The sequence below is a fragment of the Priapulus caudatus genome, unplaced genomic scaffold, assembly GCF_000485595.1.
Source record: "Priapulus caudatus unplaced genomic scaffold, Priapulus_caudatus-5.0.1 Scaffold554, whole genome shotgun sequence".
Lineage (NCBI taxonomy): Eukaryota > Metazoa > Priapulida > Priapulimorpha > Priapulimorphida > Priapulidae > Priapulus > Priapulus caudatus.
The window spans coordinates 22829-44320 of record NW_014577615.1 but is presented as its reverse complement, the minus strand read 5'-3'; the positions used below and the strand labels follow the sequence as shown (position 1 = coordinate 44320).

The window sequence follows — 21492 nt, the reverse complement described above, 5'->3', positions numbered from 1 at the left end:
CTCTCTCTCTCTCTCTCTCTCTCTCTCTCTCTCTCTCTCTCCCCCTCTTTCTCTCAGTTGCTGCTCTGCGATCTTGCAGATCCAGACCCTGACAGCCTTGCTAACTCATCTTTGATTGCCTGTACTATCACACGGGGCTTCATCCTCGCTCTCATTGCTGCATCCACCTCGTCGTATTCAGGAGTCATGACATACTGCTCCCGATCGTGAGCCGACGCCGACGTGCGCGAGCTTACTTCGTCGGCCGGTCCCTTGCAAATGGCGGCCGAGCCTGGTCGGCTGTCGGCCTGACTGTACGTCCAGTCGTCGTTCCGCCGCGCATGCTGCGTGCACGGAGATGTGACTTGCAGTGTAGGCGCGCTACCACTGCCCGCTTGCGTCGCGGACGTGCACGGCGGCGTTGGCACGCGTCTGCCGACGACGTCGTCGCCTGTTATGTACTTCAGCGACGAGGAGCTGTCCTGTCCCAGTACGAGCGACAACCCGGCCGGTCGGCGCTGCGCCGACGTCGCGTTGTTGTCGCTGTCCGGCGTGCAGACTGACTTTGCTGCCGACTCGTGACCGGGTTGATGTACGGAGGGAACGACGCCGTAGCTTCTACCGCCCGTCAGCTGTGCGTGCTCGCCGCCGGTAAACATGCTAGTAGAGAATGTCACCTCGCGTTGCCTCGCAGGGGCAGACACGACGCGCGGTGGGGGAGGGGGGGTGTCGTCAGCGACCATGCCCGGAGGTAAGGGCGCCTGCAACAGGAAAAGCATTGTGTGCTGATCATAGCACGCGCAGGTGAGTATAGATTTCGATTCTAGTACGGAAAGCAATAATATACTACACCACATTTTCGCAGCTGTATATATGTGTGTGTGTGTGTGTATGTGTGTGCGTGCGTGCGTGCGTGCGTACATGCGTGCGTGCGTATGTGCGTGCGTGCGTGCGTGCGTGTGTGTGTGCGTGCGTGCGTCCGTGCGTGCGTGCGTGCGTGCGTGCGTGCGTGCGTGTGTGTATTCATATACATATCTACTAGACTCAGTGTAAAAACAGATCAAATACTACGTGCGATTGGGTCGACGGAAACTCGATAGCGCTGGGGTGTTTCTACTGTAGACGCCCGTATTGTATGAATGCGAATATCGGATTATGAATACCATTGCCACACGTACGTATTTGTGCTGCTGCTGCTGCTGCTGCTGCTGCTGCTGCTGCTGCTGTCTAGCCTCAGGTAGAGCCAGCCGGTGTATCTCGTCGCCCGCGTGGTAAGGGTTGCGCAGACCGTCGGCTGCTGAGCTGCGGGTCGGCTGCGGGCCTGCACCCACCGTCAGTGCATGGCGAAGATCTGTAAGATCATCATCATATAATAACAGTTAGCAGCAGCTCGATACTGATGATTGAGTGTGGAACACTGAGCGCGTTCGTGCAGTAATCAATGCATGTATGACACACCTTCGCGGTTCTTGTTAGTTAGATATAAATGTAATTAATATAATAAATCACTCACATGCACGCACACGAGCGCACGTGCGCACACACTCACGCCACAGGACAGGCACGCGCGCACACGCGCACCTTGCACGTACGTATGCAACGCACGCACGCTCATAGCACACGCACATATACATATTCATCAGAACACACGGGTCAACGGAAACCCCTCAGTATCAGGCGTAGATAATGACATTACTGTCATTATCAATTGACATTGATTTGTCATTATTTGTCATATTTGTTATATTGCTATATTTGTCATATTTTTCATATTTGTTATATTGTCATAGATTTGCCATTATCTACCCCTCTCAGTATGAATACCTGCTCTGTGGGGAACTGGTGGCGGCTTTCTCCTCGTAAACAACTGGTGGTTTTCTAGGTCACTTTCAAGCGAAGAGGACATACCAGGAGATTCCCCAGTGCTACCGTGCACCTGTATTGGATCTACTTTGTTTCTGCCAGAATCAGAGAATAATCGCAGTAAGTCTGATTGGTAAGCAAAATGTTAGCGACATGTTTCATCATTACTGGATAATTACTGGTCAACTCATTTTTGTATAAAAAAACAAAGATTCGTTCCCTGATCAGGAAAACCAGTTTAAAACCTCGATTAGGCGGTTAACCAAAAACTATAAAGACTAAAGCTATTTCAGCCTGTTCTGCTAGCATCTATGACAAATACGACATACGCATATACGCTCTGCTATATGACACTATTTGTCACAGGTAGATTCTTCCTATGACAAATATTGTTGTATGTGTTGTGCGCATCATATGAGTTTAGGAGCGCTATTATGAACGCAATCAGTGAATTTCAAATGTAAAGCGGAACGAAGTTGACTCGCCAATATTTGTCATAAGAAGAATCTTCCTATGACAAATAGTGTCATATAGCAGAGCGTATATGCGTATGTCGTATTTGTCATAGATGCTAGCAGACTGTTGGCTATTTACAGCACGGGTATTACATTAATACGCGAACGTTACAGACCTGCGTTTGTATTTTGAAGTTAGGTGAGAGAAAAGGCCTCTCTAGCAAGTCGTTCGCTTCCTATGAAAGAGGCATCATTTACAGATTTCTAATGATCTGCGCACAAGTCTTCGGTGTAGATTATGTCCGGCTAGCTAAACAAATACACAAGCATTAATATATTATATATATATATTATATATCTATATATATATATAATTATATAACACACAACATAGTACCAACCTTTGGGCAAGACTATAACGTGCGAGCGTCATCTTATATATTTACATTTTTATTGTTTCATTCTTTGTTTTATTTATATTTTATCATATTTATATTATTAAAATGTGACTTAGAAGGCTATTGTCTGACAAGGGGGGAAAATTGAGTTTTTAACTAGAATCGGTGATGTTATGCGCCGTTTAATAAGTAGTCGACGGATGGGATGACTTACCGCAGTCAAGAGGTGGGGAAACAGAGAGCGTGTTGGTTCTGTGAATGCTCCGATGATGAGTATGGTCGTCTGTGTTCTATTCTTGTTTTCTGGTTGTCGAGGCCTACACTGGGACTGGGGAGCCATGCCAAACAGTCGGCTGCGATGCGACAGCTGCTCCTTTCGTTAATTTTCTCTTCTAGTTGTGTTTATCCCCGCCACGTTTTCTCGAGACTCAACCTTTTCCTGCAGGAATGCATTCGCATTGGAAAAATTAAAGATAGTAGTGAGAAATAAATCATCCATTGGTGTTGCGCTAAAAACAGACATTGTGCGTCAAACGTAGAAATGGACGTTTTTGGACAGCAGTCGCGGAAAAGATTTTAAGTTTACACGCGCAATTTCATGGTAACTGCGGGTGTTGAATGAATTTCTCACGAATCTTAGTTTTGTCGACAAGTGCTTGCTTGTGACGCCATCGTGTTAACGATTTGTCAGTGATTGCAGGAAAATCTATTCGCAGTAGAAACGTGTGGATATATTATTATTCGGGTTTTTATTGCATTACAAATGCATTTAGTAGTAACGATACTCGACGTCCTCTTTATATCTCAGGTCATTCTCTAGTGCTTGTGCTCGTGAGTGGGATAGCGATCGGGGGTGAACTCCAGCAGCAATGCGTCGCGCGCACGTGCTCAGTCTTGGTGCAATTCGCGCCGGTTTCCTGTGCTGTCATATGCCTCACGATCTACTCCCAATCTTATGTCTTCGCGCGTGTATGCCAATCTGTAACGTTTGAGGAAAATGTGACAATTAATATTCAATTTTAGCAGCCATCGCGAAACCTTTTTTGTAGTATGGTGCCTCTTTCAACTTTCTTTCCGATCTTCATGTATTGCCTGATTAATGTCTTGACGTTTCACACATCAACACGCCTTCTCTATCTCTCTCGAACCGCGCCGCCCTCGACTCTCTCTCTCTCTCTCGTCTCTCTCTCTCTCTCTCTCTCTCTCTCTCTCTCTCTCTCTCTCATCTCTCTATACATAATATATATACTATAATATAATATATATATAAATACTATAATATATAACTTTACTTAATTAATTTATGAAACTGGGCCTCACCTTCTTCATTTTCTCCTTCACTTTTGTCCACTTCATGTGTAATCTGTGTACGAACGTAAAACATATTAGTGGCGGGCGACATTTTATCAACGGTTTTCTTATTGCTAATATTTTCACCTCAATGATACCCACCTACGAACTGAACATACCTCGGAAGTCGCTGTTGGCTTTGTCTCGTGATGTTCGGAGCTGGTGTCTCCAGAGGTGCCGGCATCATCGTAGGCGGAGTCAATAATATGTTCCTTCTCTGAAAGGCTGTAGGGGCAAGAACACTATCGTGTAAACTATAATGTTTCGCTATATACTGCCTTGCTGCAATGGCTCATGATGACTGTGATCACATCATATGTCTAAAAGGCCAGTAACCTTTGCACAACATTTTTAATGACATTTTCAGACACGATTATATAACTATTTATAAGATTTCTTACAAAGGTACCACAGTGCGCATTACTCATATAGATTCCATGTTGTGAGTGAAGCAGGTGAACTGTGTGACATGATTATTTTTGATCGGTATCTAAATCGTATATGCCGAGTGCATTCTGTTGAGTGTTGTTGAATATTTTGTTTCAATAGTTTTTAATTATTTTCAATATATTTTGTTTCAATGGTTTTAATTGTTGAATATTGTTTGAAGTACTGCTGCCAACACATACACATTTTCACGAAATAAACGCGGTAATATGGGTTCAATCATTTTCAGTTTGTATGTGATGAACTCACACACATGCGCGCACGCACGCACACGCACACGCGCACGGCCACACAGTGCGCGCGCTTTCTCATCGTGACCTATACTGTAAGGCTGTCGTCAACAGTGACGTATAATTGTACGCTGTAAACAAATTGACGTAGACACATCGTTCACAGTTCTACATACCCAAGACGCACGCCATCTATGTAGTTTTTGGCGATCTTTCCCGATAGGACAGGAGTAGCCGATACGTCGTAGTGCGCCCTACTGCGTAGCTGCGGCGGTGATCGAGGCACAAGCTGGTTTTCGACATCTCTCGCCGGATTGTCTATGCCGATATCCTTGAGAATGACAACGAACCAGTATTTATATACAGTCCAGTATATGCAACCAGTATAATATCCAATATTATATACGGACTGTCTTATACAACAGTCCGAAATATTCCCGGTGAAATATTGATGAATGCAGTTTGACACGACAATTTACAAGTAGACGCGTGACATCGGGTGTTGTATGCGTTGAGCCTTGAGATCGAAGGTGAACTTGGCTCTGAGAAGCCGCCGCAGAGTTGGACATAATTTGGATGAACGGCAATGTACGCAGCCAGCTGTGCAAGGCACATGCTATTATTCGTTTTAGAATTGTAGATCGTGACGACGTGCACGCGCGCGTTTATCGTCGTTTGCTAAAAATAGATGAGTTTTCGATCGCGTTAACCCATACACTAATCCTAGCCCATAACCCTAGCACTAATTAACTCTACACAACTCTAGGTTACTAACCTTAATCATGGACCGCTGGAATTTTGAACGCTAAACGAAGTTTATATCGCAAACAATAACAAACCTGCACATAATAGCGTTTATTTTTAATGGACACGAGGTGCGGTTGGCCAGGCTCTTCTGCGGGATGTGGCTTTAGGCACTTGTAGTAGATGAAAAGAGAGCACCAGATGATGAAAGCAAGAGCCACGACTGCGCCTACAATGACTCCAATCAACCAATACTGCGGCTCATCTCGTTCGGGCTCACTCTCCACGGTAAATGCTACGATGAGGAACAAAACAAGAGAAAGAAAAAAATGTGAGTTACATAATTATACTAACACTGTTTCGTCCTCGAGGCTGTCGCTTGCTGCTGTTTGAAGCATTGTCATGGTTACTGCGTCTTGTGTTGCCGCCATTTAACCGATTACTCACGTTCGGCAAGCAGGACAACCACGTATCCTAGAATTATGGCCAGCTGTTGAATATCGAGTCGATTCATCGTGGCCACAGCATCCTTGGCGAGAACTGGCTTCCCTTGCAGCTCCACGTGATATACGAGCGTGACCCGCTGCTCTCCTGTATGCCTCACTGTGTTGACCATCTGCATATGTTAGCGTGCAAACGGTAAGTATAAATGCTAATAACGTTTATCTCAGTTAGATCCAAATTAAGTTAAAAATTACGATAAACTTTATTAGCATGTGAACTATAGAGATCCGATGAAATTATTCAATCATCTAGGTAAGTATCAATACTAACTTGTGTTGTATTACAAGTACTTCTACAAATTTTGACAACCTTACAAATTGCTGCTTAGCGCATGGTGTATATGTAGATGAAGGCATGTTAACGAGAGAATTTCGATATATATCACCTCGTTATAGGGCCGGACACACTAGGCGATTAAATCGGGCGATAAAATCGGGCGACAAAATCGCCGTGAAATCGCCTAGTGTGTCCACTCAATCGCCGCCGATTTAGTCGCCCGATTTCGTCGTCCGATTTCATCGCATAGATCAAAACGTTTTGATGTTATCGGGCGATTTTGTCGCCCGATTTAGTCGCCCGATTTAATCGCCTAGTGTGTCCGGGGCCGGCGATAAAATCGCCCGATTGTACAATTCATCAGCCAATCAGAGTTGTTGAATGATACTGATGTAATAGCGATGTTTCATGTTTAGTATGTCATGTCATGTAATAGCGATGCACGCACGCACGCACGCATGTGTACGAGCACACGCACGCACAGACTCATGCACGCACGTGTACGTGCACACGCGGGTTTAATAGTGTTAATTTAATTAATTTAGTCGCACGATTTAATCGCCTAGTGTGTCCGGCCCTTATTACTAGCGGAGTTGATAGAGAGCATTGTATCACTATACGTAAAAGTACTTCATCATAAATGTTACCTCAAGGGTTATATTATATATATATATATTTTATTTATCTAAGAACAACACAAACAGTGTGGGCCTAAATGTAGTGTTACACAGCACAGCACAGCACGCACAGTACAGCACAACATAGCACAGCACAGTACGGCACGACACAGCACAGCACAGCACGGCACGGCACGCACAGTACGGCACAACACAGCACAGCACAGCACGCACAGTACGGCACAACACAGCACAGCACAGCACGCACAGCACGCACAACACAGCACAGCACAACACAGTACGGCACAGCACAGCACAGTACGGCACAGTACGGCACGCACAGTACAGTACGGCACAGTACGGCACGCACAGTACGGCACAGCACGCACAGCACGCACAACACAGCACAGCACAGCACAGCACAGCACAGCACGCACAGTACGGCACAACACGGCACAGCACAGCACGCAACAGTACGGCACAACACAGCACAGCACAGAACGCACAGTACGGCACGCACAGCACAGTACGGCACAGCACAGCACAGTACGGCACAACACAGCACAGCACAGTACGGCACAGCACAGCAAAAATAGAAGTACGGCACGGCACAGCACGGTGAAGTACACGGGATCGCTAAAATATAAAACCTACATGGATATCGTTGCTAGGTTCTTGTTCACCTGTACTATTTGATTTCTGAAAGCGTTGCAATGACGATATTAGTTCGGTCATTATCATATTGTCTTCAGCAGTGTTTCCGCTGCGCGACTTTCCTGACCTCCTCACCGGAGTGTAAAGTTAACGAATAAAATGCAACATTAGAAACAGGAGTTCGTTCCTAGCCGTTGCAGATTAAACCAAACGTAAGGTACAAGAAAGTGTAAGGTCGTCGGGCTTTGTATGTATAGTAAATCTTTCAGAAACCACTGGCGGGCTCAAAGAAACGAGCAAACCTACCTGCACAGCAGTTTCTTTGTAGTGAGCAGCGCGTCGGAACCTGGCGCCAATAACACGTCTCGACCGCTTCGTCCTCTTCCGGAGAGCCTTGTGGTAGGCTCGAGCCAATCGCTCTTCCATGCGTAGCTGAAACGCCGCGGTGTGCACCTCTTCCTCGAATGGGACGAGGATTTCTGGCGGCACAGACGCGACATTTTAGCGCTAGCGCACGCAGTTCGTCCGATTGTTCGTATCAGATTTCAAGCGCCCTGACATTAGAGAAGCTAAATAATGCGGCGTCACGGAAAGCATTGCCCCATTCACTGTCATAAATAAATCATTGCGACGCCTCGTGTATCAGATTGGCCGACCTACTTTGCACGCACCAGAACTTTCCATAACACTAAATTATTTATATGAATCATTTGGCCATCAACAACGTTACCCAATCACATTTAATCGGATTAATGTTGTGCGGATGACACAAAGAAAATCTAGAAGGCAATGCGACTAATGGTAACAGGGTTAGAGAACAAACCGGTTGTTCATGATCACTCACCTGTGTGTATCCAGTAGGGCATATACTCCAGACTAGTGTTGAGGGTAGGCTCTATTGATGACGGTAATAACGTTGTACTTTTTGTCGTCGTAGAATCTTCTGTGTCTGGTATCGTAGGTGAAGTCAGCTCCAAAGATGAGCTCGTGTTTATAGAAGTATGTCCCGTTGTTCGAGCAGTTGATTCAGTTGTTAAACTCGCACCATCGGTTGTTGTTGATGCCGTCGTGTCACCTGTAGCTGTTTCTGTAGTTGTTTCATCTCCGTGTGCTATTATTGTTGAGTCGTATGATGCTGCTGCTGATGTTTTAGCGTCATTCGTGTCCACGGTCGTCGTGTCCTTTGAAATTGATGGTGGCAAGGTGTGGCCAGGAGTGGTTGCTTCTGTTCTGCTGCCCTGTGTTATCGTCGTTTCTATTGACGGTAGGGTAGTTGCTATTATGTTTATTGTTGATGATGTTGTTGTTGTTGTTGTTGTTGTTGTTGTTGTTATTGTGTCTTCTAGGGGTGCGACTGTTGTTGTGTAGTACTGGTTTGTTACTTGTGTGTCATCGGTAGTTGTGTTTCCTTGGGCTGTTGTTTTGTCTGGAGTTAATGCTGTTACTGCGTCGTCCGTTAGTATAGGTGCGATTGTTTTAAGTGGGGTTGCTGCTGTTGTTGAGTTGTCTGTGGTTATTGTTACTACTGTTATGTATGGGCTGGTTCGTATCGCTGTGTCGCCTGAAGTTGTGGCCGTTGCAGATTTGTGTGTGGTTGTTGGTGCTACTGTGTTGTGTTGCGTTGTTGCTATTGTTGTGTTGTATGAGGTTGTTGCTGACGTTGTGTTTTCTGTGCTTATTGTGGTTGCTGTAGATTTTGTGGCTATATCTGTTGCTGTGTCGTCTGTGATTGTTGACGGTGTTGTGTCGTAAAAGACCATGGCTGTAGTATTGTAACGGATTGTCGCTATTGCGTTGTCTGTGGTTATTGCGGTTGATGTATCGTACGTGGCTGCATCTGCTGCTGTGTCGTCTGTAATTGTCGGCACTGATGTGGTGTATGAGGTTGTTGGTGTTGTTGTATTTTCTAGGGCTGTTGCTGTGTCGTCGGTGATTGTTGGCACTGTTGTTGTGTATGAAATGGTTGCTGTTGTTATATTTTCTAGGGTTGTCACTGTTGCTATGTCGTCTGTGATTGTTGGCACCGTTGTTGTGTATGAAATTGTTGCTGTTATTATATTTTCTAGGGTTGTTACTGTTGCTGTGACGTCTGTGATTGTCGGTGTCGTGATTTTTTGAAAGTCTGTTGCTGCTGTTATGTCGCCTGTGGTTATTGCGGTTGTTGTGCTGTCTGTGGTTGTATCTGTTGATGTATCCTCTGTGATTGTTGGTGCTGTTGTGTTGTAAACGACTATTGATGTTGTGTTGTCTGTGGCTTTTGCTGTTGCTATGCTGTCTGTGGTTATTGCAGCTGTTGCGTTATCTGTACTTATTGCAGTTGCTGTGTCATACTTGATTGTGTCTGTTGCTATTTCGTCTGTGATTATCGGTGCTGTTATGTTGTCAATGGTCGGTGCAGTTGTTGTGTTGTCTGTGGCTATTTCAGTAATGTTTCCTGTAGCTGTATCTGTTGCAGTTGTTGTGTTGTCTGTCGTTGTGTCTGTTGACTATTTCGTCTGTGATTGTAGGCTGTCTGTTGTGTTGTAAAATGCTCCTGTTGTTATTGTTGTGTTTGTCTGTCGGCTATTTCAGTAATTTCCTGTAGCTGTATCTGTTGCAGTTGTTGTGTTGTCTGTCGTTGTGTCTGTTGCTATTTCGTCTGTGATTGTAGGTGTTGTTGTGTTGTAAAAGGTTGCTGCTGTTGTTATTGTTATGTTGTCTGTGATTATTTCAAGTATATGGTTCCTTGCAGACTGTATCTGTTGCGGTTGTTGTGTGTTTGTTCTTTCGTGTCTGTTGCTATTTCGTCTGTGATTGTAGGTGCTGTTGTGGTTTGTAAAATGCTCCTGTTGTATTGTTGTGTTGTCTGTGGTTATTTCAGTAATGTTTCGCTGTAGCTGTATCTGTTGATGTTGTTGTGTTGTCTGTCATTATGTCTGTTACTGATTTCGTCTGTGTTTTGTAGGTGCTGTGTGTTGTAAAAATTCGCAGACTGTTGTTATTGTTGTGTTGTCTGTGGGTATTTCAGTAATGTTTCCTGTAGCTGTATCCATTGCGGTTGTTGTGTGTTGTCCTGGCGTTTATGCCTGTTGCTGATTTCGTCTGTGATTGTTGTGCTGTTGTTGTAAAATGCTCCTGTTGTTATTGTTGTGTTGTCTGTGGTTATTTCAGTAATGTTTCCTGGCAGCTGTATCTGTTGCGTTGTTTGTGTTGTCTGTTCTTGTGTCTGTTGCTTTTCGTCTGTGATTGTAGGTGCTGTTGTGTTGTAAAATGCTCACCTGTTGTTATTGTTGTGTCTGTGGGTATTTCAGTAATGTTTTCCTGGTAGGCGTAATCCGTTGCGGTGGTTGTGTTGTCTGCGTTATGCCTGTTGCGTGAATTCGTCTGTGATTGTAGGTGCTGTTGTGTTGATAAAGGCTCTTGTTGTTTTATTGTTGTGTGTTGTCTGGTGGTTATTTCAGTAATGTTTCCTGTAGCTGTATCGCGTTTGCGGTTGTTTGTGTTGTCTGTCCTATACGTGTCTGTTTGCTATTCGTACTGTGATTGTAGTGCGCTGTTGTGTTGTAAAATGCTGCCACGTTTGTTATTGTTGTGTTGCTTGTGGGTAAATTTTCATAATGTTTCCTGTAGGCTTGTATCCGTTGGCGGTTGTGTGTTGTCTGGCAGTATATGCCTGTTGCAATTTCGTCTGTGATTGTAGGGCTGTTGTGTTGAAATAAAGGCTCTTGTTGTTTGTTTGTGTTGTCTGTGGTTATTTCAGTAAATGTTCCAGTAGCTGTATCTGTTGATGGTTGTTGTGTTGTCTGTCCTTGTGTCTGTTTGCTATTTCGTCCCTGTGATTGTGGTGCTGTTGTGTTGTAAAATGCTCCTGTTTGTTATGTTGTGTTGTCTGGTGGTTAGTTTCAGTAATGTTTCCTGTAGCTGTATACTGTTTGATGTTGTTTGGTTGTTGTCTGTCCTTGGTGTCTCTGTTTGCTATTTCGTCTGTGATTGGTAGGTGCTGTTGTTTGTTGTAAAGAATGTTCCTGGTGTATGTTGTCGTTGCTGTGGTTATTGTCAGTAATGTTTCCTGTACCTGTAAATCTTGTTGAATAGTTGTTGTGTTCTGGTCAATGATATGTCTGTTACTATTTCGTCTGTGTGTGTAAGGTGCTGGTTGTGGTTGTAATAATTCGCAGACTGTTGTTGAATTGTATTGTGGTTGTCTGTGGTTAATTCAGTAATGTTTCCTTAGCTGTAAATGTTGATGTTGTTGTGTTTGTCTGTCTTAGTGTCGGTTGCTATTTCGTCTGTGATTTGTAGGTGCTGTTGTGTTGTAAAATGTTCCCTGGTGTTATTGTTGTGTTGTCCTTGGTTATTTCAAGTAATTGTTTCCATGTAGCTGTATTGCGTTTGATGTTGTTGTGTTGTCTGTCCATTGATGTCTGTTACTATTTCGTCTGGTGTGTTAGGAGTGCTGTTGTGTTGTTAAATCGCGGACTGTGTGTTATGTGTGTGTTGTCCGTGTGGGTATTTCAGTAATGTTTGCCTGTAGCCTGTAATCCCGTTGCGAATTTGTTTGTGCTTGTCTGGCGTGTGTGCCTCTTATGCTAATTTTCGTCTGTGATCGGTTGGTGCTGTTGTGTTGTCTGTGGTTAGTTTCAGTAATGTTTCTCTGTAGCTGTATTCTGTGATTGTTGTTTGTGGTTGTCTGTCATTATGTCTGTTTACTATTTCAGTCTGAGTGTTTGTCAGGTGCTGTTGTGTTGTAAAATTCGCCGTTGTTATTGTTGTGTTGTCTGTGGGTATTTCAAGTAATGTTTCCTGTAGCTGTATCTGTTGATGTTGTTGGTGTTGTCCTGTGCCTTGCTGTCTGTTTGGCTATTTTCTCTGTGATTGGTAGTGGCTGTGTGTATGCTAAATGCTCCTGTTGTTTATCTGAGTTGTGTTGTCTGTGCTTATTTCACGTGAATGTTTCCTGATGCTGTATCTGGTTGTAATGTTGTGTGTTGTCTGTCCATTATGTTCTGTTATACTATTTCGTCCTGTGTTGTAGGTTGCTGTTGTGATTATGTAAAATGTCGCCTGGTTGTGTATTGTTGGTGTTGTCCTGTGGTAATTTCAGATAATGTTCCTTGTAGCGTGTATCCATTGCGGTTGTTGTGTTGTCGTGTCGCTGGCGTGTATGCCTGTTGATCATTTCGTCTGTCGATTGTAGTTGCTGTTTCGTGTTGTAAAACTGCCTCCGTGTGTTATGTGTTGTGTTGTCTGTGGTTATCTTCAGTAATGTTTCCTGTAGCTGTATCTTGATGGTTGTTGTGTTTGTCTGTCATTATGTCTGTTACTATTTCGTTCTGTGTTGTAGTGCGTGTTTGTGTTGTAAAATTTCGCCGCTGTTTTATTGTTGTGTTGTGCTGTAGGTGTAATGTTCAGTACAATTGTTCACCTGTCAGCTGGTATCCGTTGCGCGATTGTTGTGTTTGTCTGGCGTTGTGTGCCTCTTGCTATTTGCGTCCTGCTGAATCGTTGGTGCTGTTGTGTTGCTGCTGTGTATATTCAGTAATCGTTCTCCTGAGTACTGTATCTGTTGGATGTTGTTGTGTTGGTCTGTCGATTAATGTCTGTTACTATTTCGTTTCGCTGGTTTTGTAGGTCTGCTGTTGTGTTTGTAAAATTTCGCCTGATGCTGTTATTGTTGGTGTTGTCTTGGGTATTTCAGTAATGTTTCCTGTAGCTGTATCGCGTTGCTGGTGTTTGTGTGTTGTCTGGCGTTGTGCCTCTTGCAATTTCGGTCTGTGTGGGAATTGCTGGTGCTGTTTGTGTTGGTCTGTGGTTATTTAGTAATGTTGTCCTTGTAGGCTTATCCGTTGCGGTGTTTGTTGTGGGTCTGTGCATTATGCCTGGTTGACTAATTGTCGGTCTGTTGATTTTGGTAGCTGTGTGTTTGTAAAATGCTCGCTTAGCTTTGATATTGTGTGTTGTTACTGTGGTTATTTCAGTAATGTTTCCTGTAGCTGTATCTGTTGATGTTGTTGTGCTGTCTGTCGTTGTGTCTGTTGTTGTGTCGTCTGGTGATATCTGAAGTGCTTGCTTGTTTTGTACAGTTGTTGTTGTTGTTGTTATGTCGCCTGTGGTTGCGATTGTAGTGTTGTCTGTGGTTGTATATGTTGATGTATCGTCTGCGATTGTTGGTGCTGTTGTGTTGTAAAGACTATTGATTTGTGTTGTCTGTGGGTTTATTGCTGTTTGCTATTCTGTCATGTGGTTATTGCAGCTGTTGGCGTTATGCTGTACTTATTGGTGCAGTTGCTTTGTCATATACTTGATTTGTTGTCTGTTGCTATTTCGTCCGTGATTGTTGGTGATGTTGTGTTGTAAATAGCTGTTGTGTTGCCTGTGGTTATTGCAGTAATGTTGCCTGTAGCTCTATCTGTTGCGGTTGTTGGTGCTGTTACATTGTAAAAAGCTGTTGCTATGGTTGTATCGTCTGTGATTATTTCAGTAATGTTGTCTGTAGCTGTATCTGTTGCGGTTGTTGGTGCTGTTTCATTGTAAAAAGCTGTTGCTATGGTTGTATCGTCTGTGATTATTGCAGTAATGTTGCCTGTAGCTGTATCTGTTGCGGTTGTTGGTGCTGTTACATTGTAAAAAGCTGTTGCTATAGTTGTATCGTCTGTGATTATTGCAGTAATGTTGTCTGTAGCTGTATCTGTTGCCGTTGTTGGTGCTGTTACATTGTAAAAAGCTGTTGCTATGGTTGTATCGTCTGTGATTATTGCAGTAATGTTGTCTGCAGCTGTATCTGTTTTGGTCGTTGCGTTGTTTCTCGTAGTGTCTGTTGCTATTTCGTCCGTGAATGTTGGGGCTGTTGTGGTGTAAAAGGTTGCCGATGTTGTTGTGTTGCTTGTGGTTGCTGCAGTAATGTTGTCTGTAGCTTTTTCCGTAGAGGTTGTTGTGTTGTATGTTGTTATACCTGTTGTTGTGTCTTCTGTAATTGCTGGAACCGTTGCGTTGTATAATATTGTTGTTGCTGCTGCTGTTGTTGCTGCTATGTCGACGGTGCTTATTGCGATTGTTGTGTTGTCTGCGGTTGTGTTTGTTGCTGTATCGTCTATGATTGTTGGTGCTGTTGTGTTGTGAAAGACTATTGATGGTATGCTGTCTGTGACTATTTCAGTTGTTGTGTTATCTGTACTTATTGCAGTTGCAGTGTTATACGTGATTATGTCTGTTGCCATTTCGTCTGTGATTATTGGTGCTGTTGTGTTGTAAAAGGCTGTTTCTGTTGCTGTGTTGTCTATGGTTATTGTAGTAATGTTGCCCGTAGCTGTATCTGTTGCCGTTGTTGTTTTGTGAGTGGTTATGTCTGTTGCTATTTCGTCGGGGATTGTTGGCGCTGTCGTGTTGTAAAAGGCTGTTGCTGCTGTTGTGTTGCTTGTGATTATTGTAGTGATGTTGTCTGTGGCTTTATCTGTTGAGATTGTTGTAACGTTTGTGATTGTTGGAGCTGTTGTGTTGTAAAGGACAGTTGCTATAGTTATGTTGCCTGTGATTATTGTAGTAATGTTACCTGTAGCTATATTTGTTGCGGCTGCTGTGTTGTATGTCGTTGTGCCTGTTGTTACGTCGTCTGTGATCGTTGGAGTTGTTGTGTTGTAAATCGAACTTGCTGTTTTTATGTTGTCTGTGGTTATTGTGGTAATGTTACTTATATCTGTATCTGTTGCAGTTGTTTTGTGCTTGGTTGTGTCTGTTGATATTTCATCTGTGATTGTTGGTGTTGTTGTGTTGTAAAAGGCTGTTGTTGTTGTGTTGCTTGTGGTTAGTGCAGTAATGTTGCCTTTAGCTTTATCTGTTGCTGTTGTCGTGTTGTATGTCGCTGTATCTGTTGTTGTACCATCTGTAATTGTTGAAGCTGTTGTGTTGTGTAATGTTGTTTTTGTTGTTGCTGTGCTTGTTGTTACTATGTCGTCTGTGGTTATTGCCGTTGTTGTATTATCTGTAGTTGTATCTGTTGCTGTGTCGACTACGATTGTTGGTGCTATTGTGGTGTATGAGGTTGTTGGTGTTGTTTTGTTTTCTAGGGTTGTTACTGCTGTTGTGTCGTCGCTGATCGTTTGTGCTGTGATTTTGTAAAAGTCTGTTGCTGGTGTTATGTTGGCTGTTGTTCTTAAAATTGTTGTGTTGTCTGTGGTTGCATCTGTTACTGTGTCACCTGTCATTGTTGATGTTGTTGTGTTGTTAAAGGTTGCTTTTGTTGTATTGTCTATGGGTATTGCGGTTATTGTATTGTCTGTAGTTGTATTCGCTGCTGTTGTTGCGTTGTTTAGAATTATTTCTGTTTCTGGTTCGTCCTCGATTGTTGCTGGTGTTGTGTTGTATAGCAATGTTGCTGCAGTTATGTTGCCTAGAGCTATTTCGGTTGTTCTATTACCATTGGCTGTGTCTGTTGTTGTGTCGTTTATAATTGTCGGTGCTTTTGTTATGTTGTTATATATGATTGTTTCTATTGTTGTGTTGTCTGTGGTTGCATACGTTGCTATGTCGCCTGTTATTGCTGGTGCTGTTGTGTTGTATAAGGTTGTTTCTGTTGTGGTGTTGTCTGTGATTATTGCATTAATGTTGCCCATATCTGTATCTGTTGCGATTTTTGTGCTGTCTGTGCTCGTGTCTGTTGCTATGTTGCCTTCTATTGTTGTGTTATCTGTGGTTGTATCCTTTGCTGTGTCGTCTGTTATTGTTGGTGCTGCTGTGTTGTATAAAGTTGTAACTGTTGTGGTGTTGTCTGTGATTATTTCACTAATGTTGCCTGTAGCTATATCTCTTGCGGTTGTTGTGCTGTCTGTGGTTATGTCTGTTGTTATGTTGCCTGTGATTGTTTGTGCTGTTATGTTGTGAAAAGCTGTTGTTGTTGTTAAGTTGTCTATAGATATTGCAGTACTCTTGTCCGTAGCTGTATCTGTTGCGGTTGTTGTGTTGCCTATGGTTGTGTCTGTTGCTATTTCGTCCGGAATTGTCAGTCCTGTTGTGTTGTAAAAGGCTATTGGTGCTGTCGTGTCATCCGTGGTTATTTTTAATGTTGCGTTGTCTGTGGTTGTATCTCTTGCTGTTGTTATGTTGTCTATAGTTTGTGTGGTTGTTGTATTGTACGCGGTTGTGTCCATTTCTGTTTTGTCTCTGATTATTGGTGCCGTTGTGTTGTTGTAAAAGTCTGTTGCGGTTGCTGTGTTTTCTGTGGTTCTGTCTGTTGTTACTTCATATGTCTCTGTCTGCGCTGTTGCGTTGTATAAGCTTTCTGATGTTGTTATGTTTTCTGTGGATGTTACAGTTGTTATGTTGTCTGTAGTTGTCTCTGTTGTTGCGTCGTCTGTGACTGTTGGAGCCGTTCTGTTGTATAATGTTGTTTCTGTTGTAGTGTTGTCTGTGATTGGAGCTGTTGCTACGTCATCTGTGATTGTTGGGGTTATTGTGTTGTATAATGTTGTTGCTCTTGTTGTGTTGTCTGCGGTTGCAATTGTTGTTGTGCCGTCTGTGGTCATTTCTATCGTTATATTTTCTGTGGTCTCTGACGAAGGTGGGTATTCTAGAATTGTTGCAGCTGTAGGCTTGTCTAAAAGTTTAGTCGTTACTGTTTTATCCGTCATTGCTTGTGTTGTTAAGTTATTATCAGATGCAGCCGCTGTGATATTGTGCACGACTGTTTCTGCGGCTGTAACTGTATCCGCTGTTGAGTTACTAGCAGTAGTTTTTGTCGTTGTGTTGTATAAGTTTGTTGCTAATGACGTGTGAAGTTTGTCCGTTGCAGATGAAATGTTGACGACGGTTGCAGTTGCGGTTGTGTTTTCTGTAATTGTTAACGCCATTGTATCGTGTGCTGCTTTTGCTGTTGTTGTGCTGTCTAGATCTGCTGTTGAAACCCCGATCACGTCTACCCCTAACGTTGCTGTTATTGTATCATGTAGAACTGTTACTGTTGTTACGTCACCCGTAAACGTGGTTACCGTTGTGACGTTATATGCGGGTGTGTCTGCGGTTGTGCTATCTGTTGTGGTTATTGCTAGCGCGTCCGATGAGGCCGTAACTGTATTTGTAGAGCCTTGTGTTGTTATGATTGCCTTCGTGTTATCCGTGATGATTGCTTCTGCTGCTGCTGCTGCTGTGCTGCTTGTTGTGTTTGCTTTTGCGTAGTTGTCTGTTGTTATTTCTACTGTTGCGTTGTGTAGTGCCGTCGCTGTTGTTATGACGTCCCTGTGTATATCTGTTACTGTGTTGTTTGTAATTGTTGGTGCTGTTGTGTTGTAAATGGCAGTTGCGGCTGTTGTGTTGTCTGTGGTTGTACTTGTTGTTGTTGTTGTTGTCATGTCGTCTGTGTATATTGCAGTAATGTTACCTGTATCTGTATCTGTTGCGGTTTTCGTGTTGTCTGTGGTTACATCTGTTGCTAATATTTCGTCTGTGATTGTTCGTACTGCTGTGTTGTAAAATGCTGTCGCTGCCGTCATGTCAGACTGGAGTTTTACTGTTTCCTTGTTGACTGGAATTGCTGTTGTTGGGTCTTCTATTATTGGTGGTGTTGCCGTGTTGTCTGATGTTATTGCTTTTGTCGTAGTGTCTGATGTTGTTACTGTTATTGTTGAGTTGGCTGATGTTACTGCTGTAGTTGTGCTGTTTGAGATTGTTTCTGCTATTGCTGAGTTGTCTGATGGTGTATGTATCGTAGTGTTTTCTGCGATTGTTACGTTTGTTTTGTTTGTTTCCACTGTTTCCACTGATGTGTTATCTTCTGTTGATTCTGATTGCGTGTCAATCGTACTTGTAGTTGTCAACGTGTTGTGTGTGGATTTCTTTTTCGCTGTGTTGGCTAGAGTCCTGACTGCTGTTGAGTCTTCTGTAATTGCTACTGGCGTGGGGAATGATGTTGTTACTAGTGTTGTGTTGTCTGGCGGTGTCGCTGTTATTACCTTGTCTGTGGTCATTGGTGTCGTTGTGTTGTCAGTAAATATGACTGATTGCGCGTCGCGTGTCGATGTCGTGTTGTTGGAGCTAGTTGCTGGTGTTGTGTCGTGTATTGTTGCTGCTAATTTTATGTTGTCTGCTATTGGCGCTAAGGTTATGCTGTCTATTGTTATAGGTTTAGGTGTCTCGGCTAGTGGTGGTGCTGATGTTATGTCGTCTAATATTGTTGTTGTTGCTGTTGTTATTGATGATAACGTTGTTGTTGATGATGATGATGATGATGATGATGATGATGATGATGATGATGATGATGATAATGTCGTCGTTGTTGTTGATGTTACTGTCACGTCATACGGAGTTACACCATCTGGCGTTGCTGCTGTTATTTCCGCACCTTCTACTGTTTCATTTGCCGTGCTTTCGTCTGCTGCGGATGTTGCTAGTTTTGACCCAGCTTTTTCTTCCTCATATACCGCTGACGCTAGCAAATCTTCTGGCGTTGTATATGCTGTAGTTTCCACCGATATCGTTGCCGCGACTGGCATTTCGTCTGCTAATGTCGGGCTCGGTTCGTTTGATGTTTTTCCTGGAATTGTTCCCGCTGTCATCATTCCCGTACCTTGTTCGGTCACTGCTGCTACAGGCGCTGCTGATTCGTTAGGTGTCAATTTCGCTACTGTTGGCATTGTGTCTAACGTTGTTTCGATCGATCTCTCACCTGGAGTTGTTGCGGCTATCGCATCCGATGTGGCTTTTGTTAAAGCTGTATCCATTACAGGCATTGCGCTTTCCTTTTCTGATGTAGTGATAGCGGGCGTTTCAATCGCTGGTGTTGTTGTATCGTCACCTGTTATGATTGTTGCTGATATCATCTCCAATGACACAGTTGTTTCGTGTGCTTCTGCTGCTGCTACCCCCGTTGCTGCCTCAGGTGCTGATGTAGTTTCTGTTATGCTTTCTGTTGCGTCTGTCGTTTTCTCTGTGACTGTTTCTGCTGTCCACTCTAATACGGCTGTTGGTTGCTCTACCAAACTGGGTCCTACTGTCTTATTTCCCTTCACAATTGCTACCGTTACGTCTGTTGCTGCTTCTATTGATTTCTCTACGTCTGCTCTTGCTGTTGACGTTTTTTCCTCTGTTGTCATTGCTGAATCACCCCTTCCAGTTTCTACTAGTAGTGATGACACTGTCAATGCGTCTGTTGTACGATTTGCGCTTGAATCTGTTATTGTGAATATTGCGACATCTATGTCTTGCTCTGTTAACTTTTGTTTCACTGATGTATTTGTTGTTGTTGCTAAACCTTTATTTTTCACTACTGCTGATTCTGCTAGCAATCTTGGTGCTGTTGTCGTCACGGTTTCAATGATCGGAATTGCGGCTGTGGTTTGTGGCTCTACACCCGTCATTAATGTTACGGTGATATTGCCTACGAAGTTATCCGTAGCATCATTATCATCGTCATCTGTAAATTGTTTTTCAGTTATGGGACCGAGAGGAAGCAGGGTGTTATTATTAGTTTCTTCAGCAGTAACTTTCTGATTAGTTATGCGGGTACTCGTCGTACTATTGCCCACATCGGCAGTAAGTTTCTCTTCAGTTGTGAGGCTCTCCATAGCATCGCTGTCGTTCCTAGAGGTATATGCATGGTCGGTCGGGAAACTTGACACGCTGAAGTTACGAGCCTCAGTAACAATTGGCTGTTCGATTGTGATGCGGTCCACATTACTATCACCATCCTCTTCGGTAGTAAGCAGGTCTGTGTTTGCTGTTGTAACCGTCGTATCTTTCCCAACCTCGGCAGTATGTGGGGTTTCAGTTGCGCGGATGTTCGTGGTCACGTTACGATCTTCAACGGTCACTGCTTCCGAGGTTGTGGTATTTTGCATCGCACTATTAACTGCAGCAGGCAGTGACTCACGAGTTATGTGGCTATACGTCGTGTCGTTACCAACAACGACAGATCCTCGATCGGTTGTGAGGTGGCCTGTAATGTTATGACCATGACTAGCAGCGGATAACATATTGGTTACGAGGCGGTCTGTGGCGTTACTACCATTCTCAACAATAAATGGCTGTTCGGGTATCGGGTGGACCATATTCGTATTACTATCCCTAACAGTGAATGCCCTTTGAGTTAGGCGGCTTTTCAAGCTATTATCATCACTAGCATCTGAAATATACGGCTGTTCAGATGTCAGGTCGAGGATAGTAGTATTGCTTTCCCCATCTGGGAATGGTTGATCGGTCGTGCGATAGTCGAATGTTACGTTAGGCTTCTCAATAGTAAATGCTTCCTTAGCTGTAGAATTTAACACAGTAATAGTCTCATCCTCACCAGCAACTTGCTCTTTAGTTGTTATGTTGTTCACATTATTAGCACTATCGGTAAATGGCTCACTAGGTGAACGGGAGACGGCAGGCACATCAGCGCCCTCCGCACTAGACGGATCTGCGTCTGTAAGGTAGCCCATATCATTATTACCAGCATTCACAGTAAATGGTTGTTCGGTGGTGAGGCGGTCCATACTAGTATTATCATCCTCAAGCTCAGGTAGCTGTTCGGTTATAGGTCTATGGACGTCACTGTAGCCATCTTCAACAGTCAATGGCGTTTGTGTTGTGAGCTCGCCCATAGTATTATTACCAACCTCGACAGGATATGACTCTCTAATGGAGTCGTTGGACATACCGGTATCGCCATTTTCAGCAGTAACTGGCTGCCCTGTTTCAATGCTGTACATTTCATCAGGATTTACTTTAGAAGTAAATGGGCTCGTACTTTTGATGTTGTCCATATTGATATCTCCAGCATCGGTGGTAAATGTCTTCTCAGTTGAGAGGCTGGCGGTGGTGTTATTATCGCTCTCAGCTGTAACCGATTGCTCTACCGTTAGATCGACTGTTGTATTAGTATCGAATTCAGTAGAAAATGGCCGCTCTGTCTCAAGTCTATCCATAGTGTCATCACTCCCTTCAGCAGTAAATCGCTCTGGAGATGTAAAGATGGCAGTAGATCTTTCGTCACGTTCAGTATTACGCGGCCCTTGCGCTGTAGCCG

General features: G+C 43.6%; 2 protein-coding genes across 3 annotated transcripts; both read right to left on the bottom strand.

The window, feature by feature from the left end:
• Positions 1 to 3637: 3637 nt before the first annotated feature.
• On the bottom strand, positions 3638 to 8886 carry LOC106811593. 2 transcript variants are annotated; one of them, XM_014815285.1, is made up of 9 exons: positions 8362 to 8886; positions 7824 to 7996; positions 7518 to 7562; positions 5914 to 6082; positions 5562 to 5761; positions 4899 to 5053; positions 4165 to 4270; positions 4016 to 4058; positions 3638 to 3674 (listed from the first exon to the last, which is right to left on the bottom strand). In XM_014815285.1, exons 1-9 carry the CDS (start codon positions 8381 to 8383, stop codon positions 3649 to 3651), a joined length of 939 nt encoding a protein of 312 aa, XP_014670771.1. In that variant the 5' UTR covers positions 8384 to 8886; the 3' UTR covers positions 3638 to 3648. The 2 variants fall into 2 exon arrangements, with proteins under 2 accessions (XP_014670771.1, XP_014670772.1); XM_014815286.1 differs by lacking the exon at positions 7518 to 7562.
• LOC106811589 (serine-rich adhesin for platelets-like) lies at positions 8394 to 19587 on the bottom strand. Its single transcript, XM_014815280.1, has 3 exons — positions 16417 to 19587; positions 15316 to 15486; positions 8394 to 8488 (listed from the first exon to the last, which is right to left on the bottom strand). The coding sequence occupies exons 1-3, from the start codon at positions 19037 to 19039 to the stop codon at positions 8394 to 8396; spliced, it is 2889 nt and encodes a 962-aa protein (XP_014670766.1). The 5' UTR covers positions 19040 to 19587.
• Positions 19588 to 21492: the final 1905 nt, after the last annotated feature.

Excerpts from the sequence above, each read along its gene's own strand:
- LOC106811593 (XM_014815285.1), bottom strand. The coding sequence starts at position 8,383 with ATGCCCTACTGGATACACACAG. Across the intron at positions 6,083-7,517 it reads AACCTAGCAACGATATCCAT|ATGGTCAACACAGTGAGGCA; the intron begins GTAGGTTTTATA and ends TAACATATGCAG. Across the intron at positions 4,271-4,898 it reads ATAGATGGCGTGCGTCTTGG|CCTTTCAGAGAAGGAACATA; the intron begins GTATGTAGAACT and ends TTGCCCCTACAG.
- LOC106811589 (XM_014815280.1), bottom strand. The coding sequence starts at position 19,039 with ATGACAGCGGGAACAATTCCAGGAAAAACATCAAACGAACCGAGCCCG. Across the intron at positions 15,487-16,416 it reads AGATACAGCTACGGACAAGA|ATACAACTACAGATAATACA; the intron begins GTACTGCAATAT and ends ACACAGCAACAG. Across the intron at positions 8,489-15,315 it reads AGCAACAGATAAAGCTAAAG|CTGACTTCACCTACGATACC; the intron begins GCAACATTACTG and ends TCATCTTTGGAG.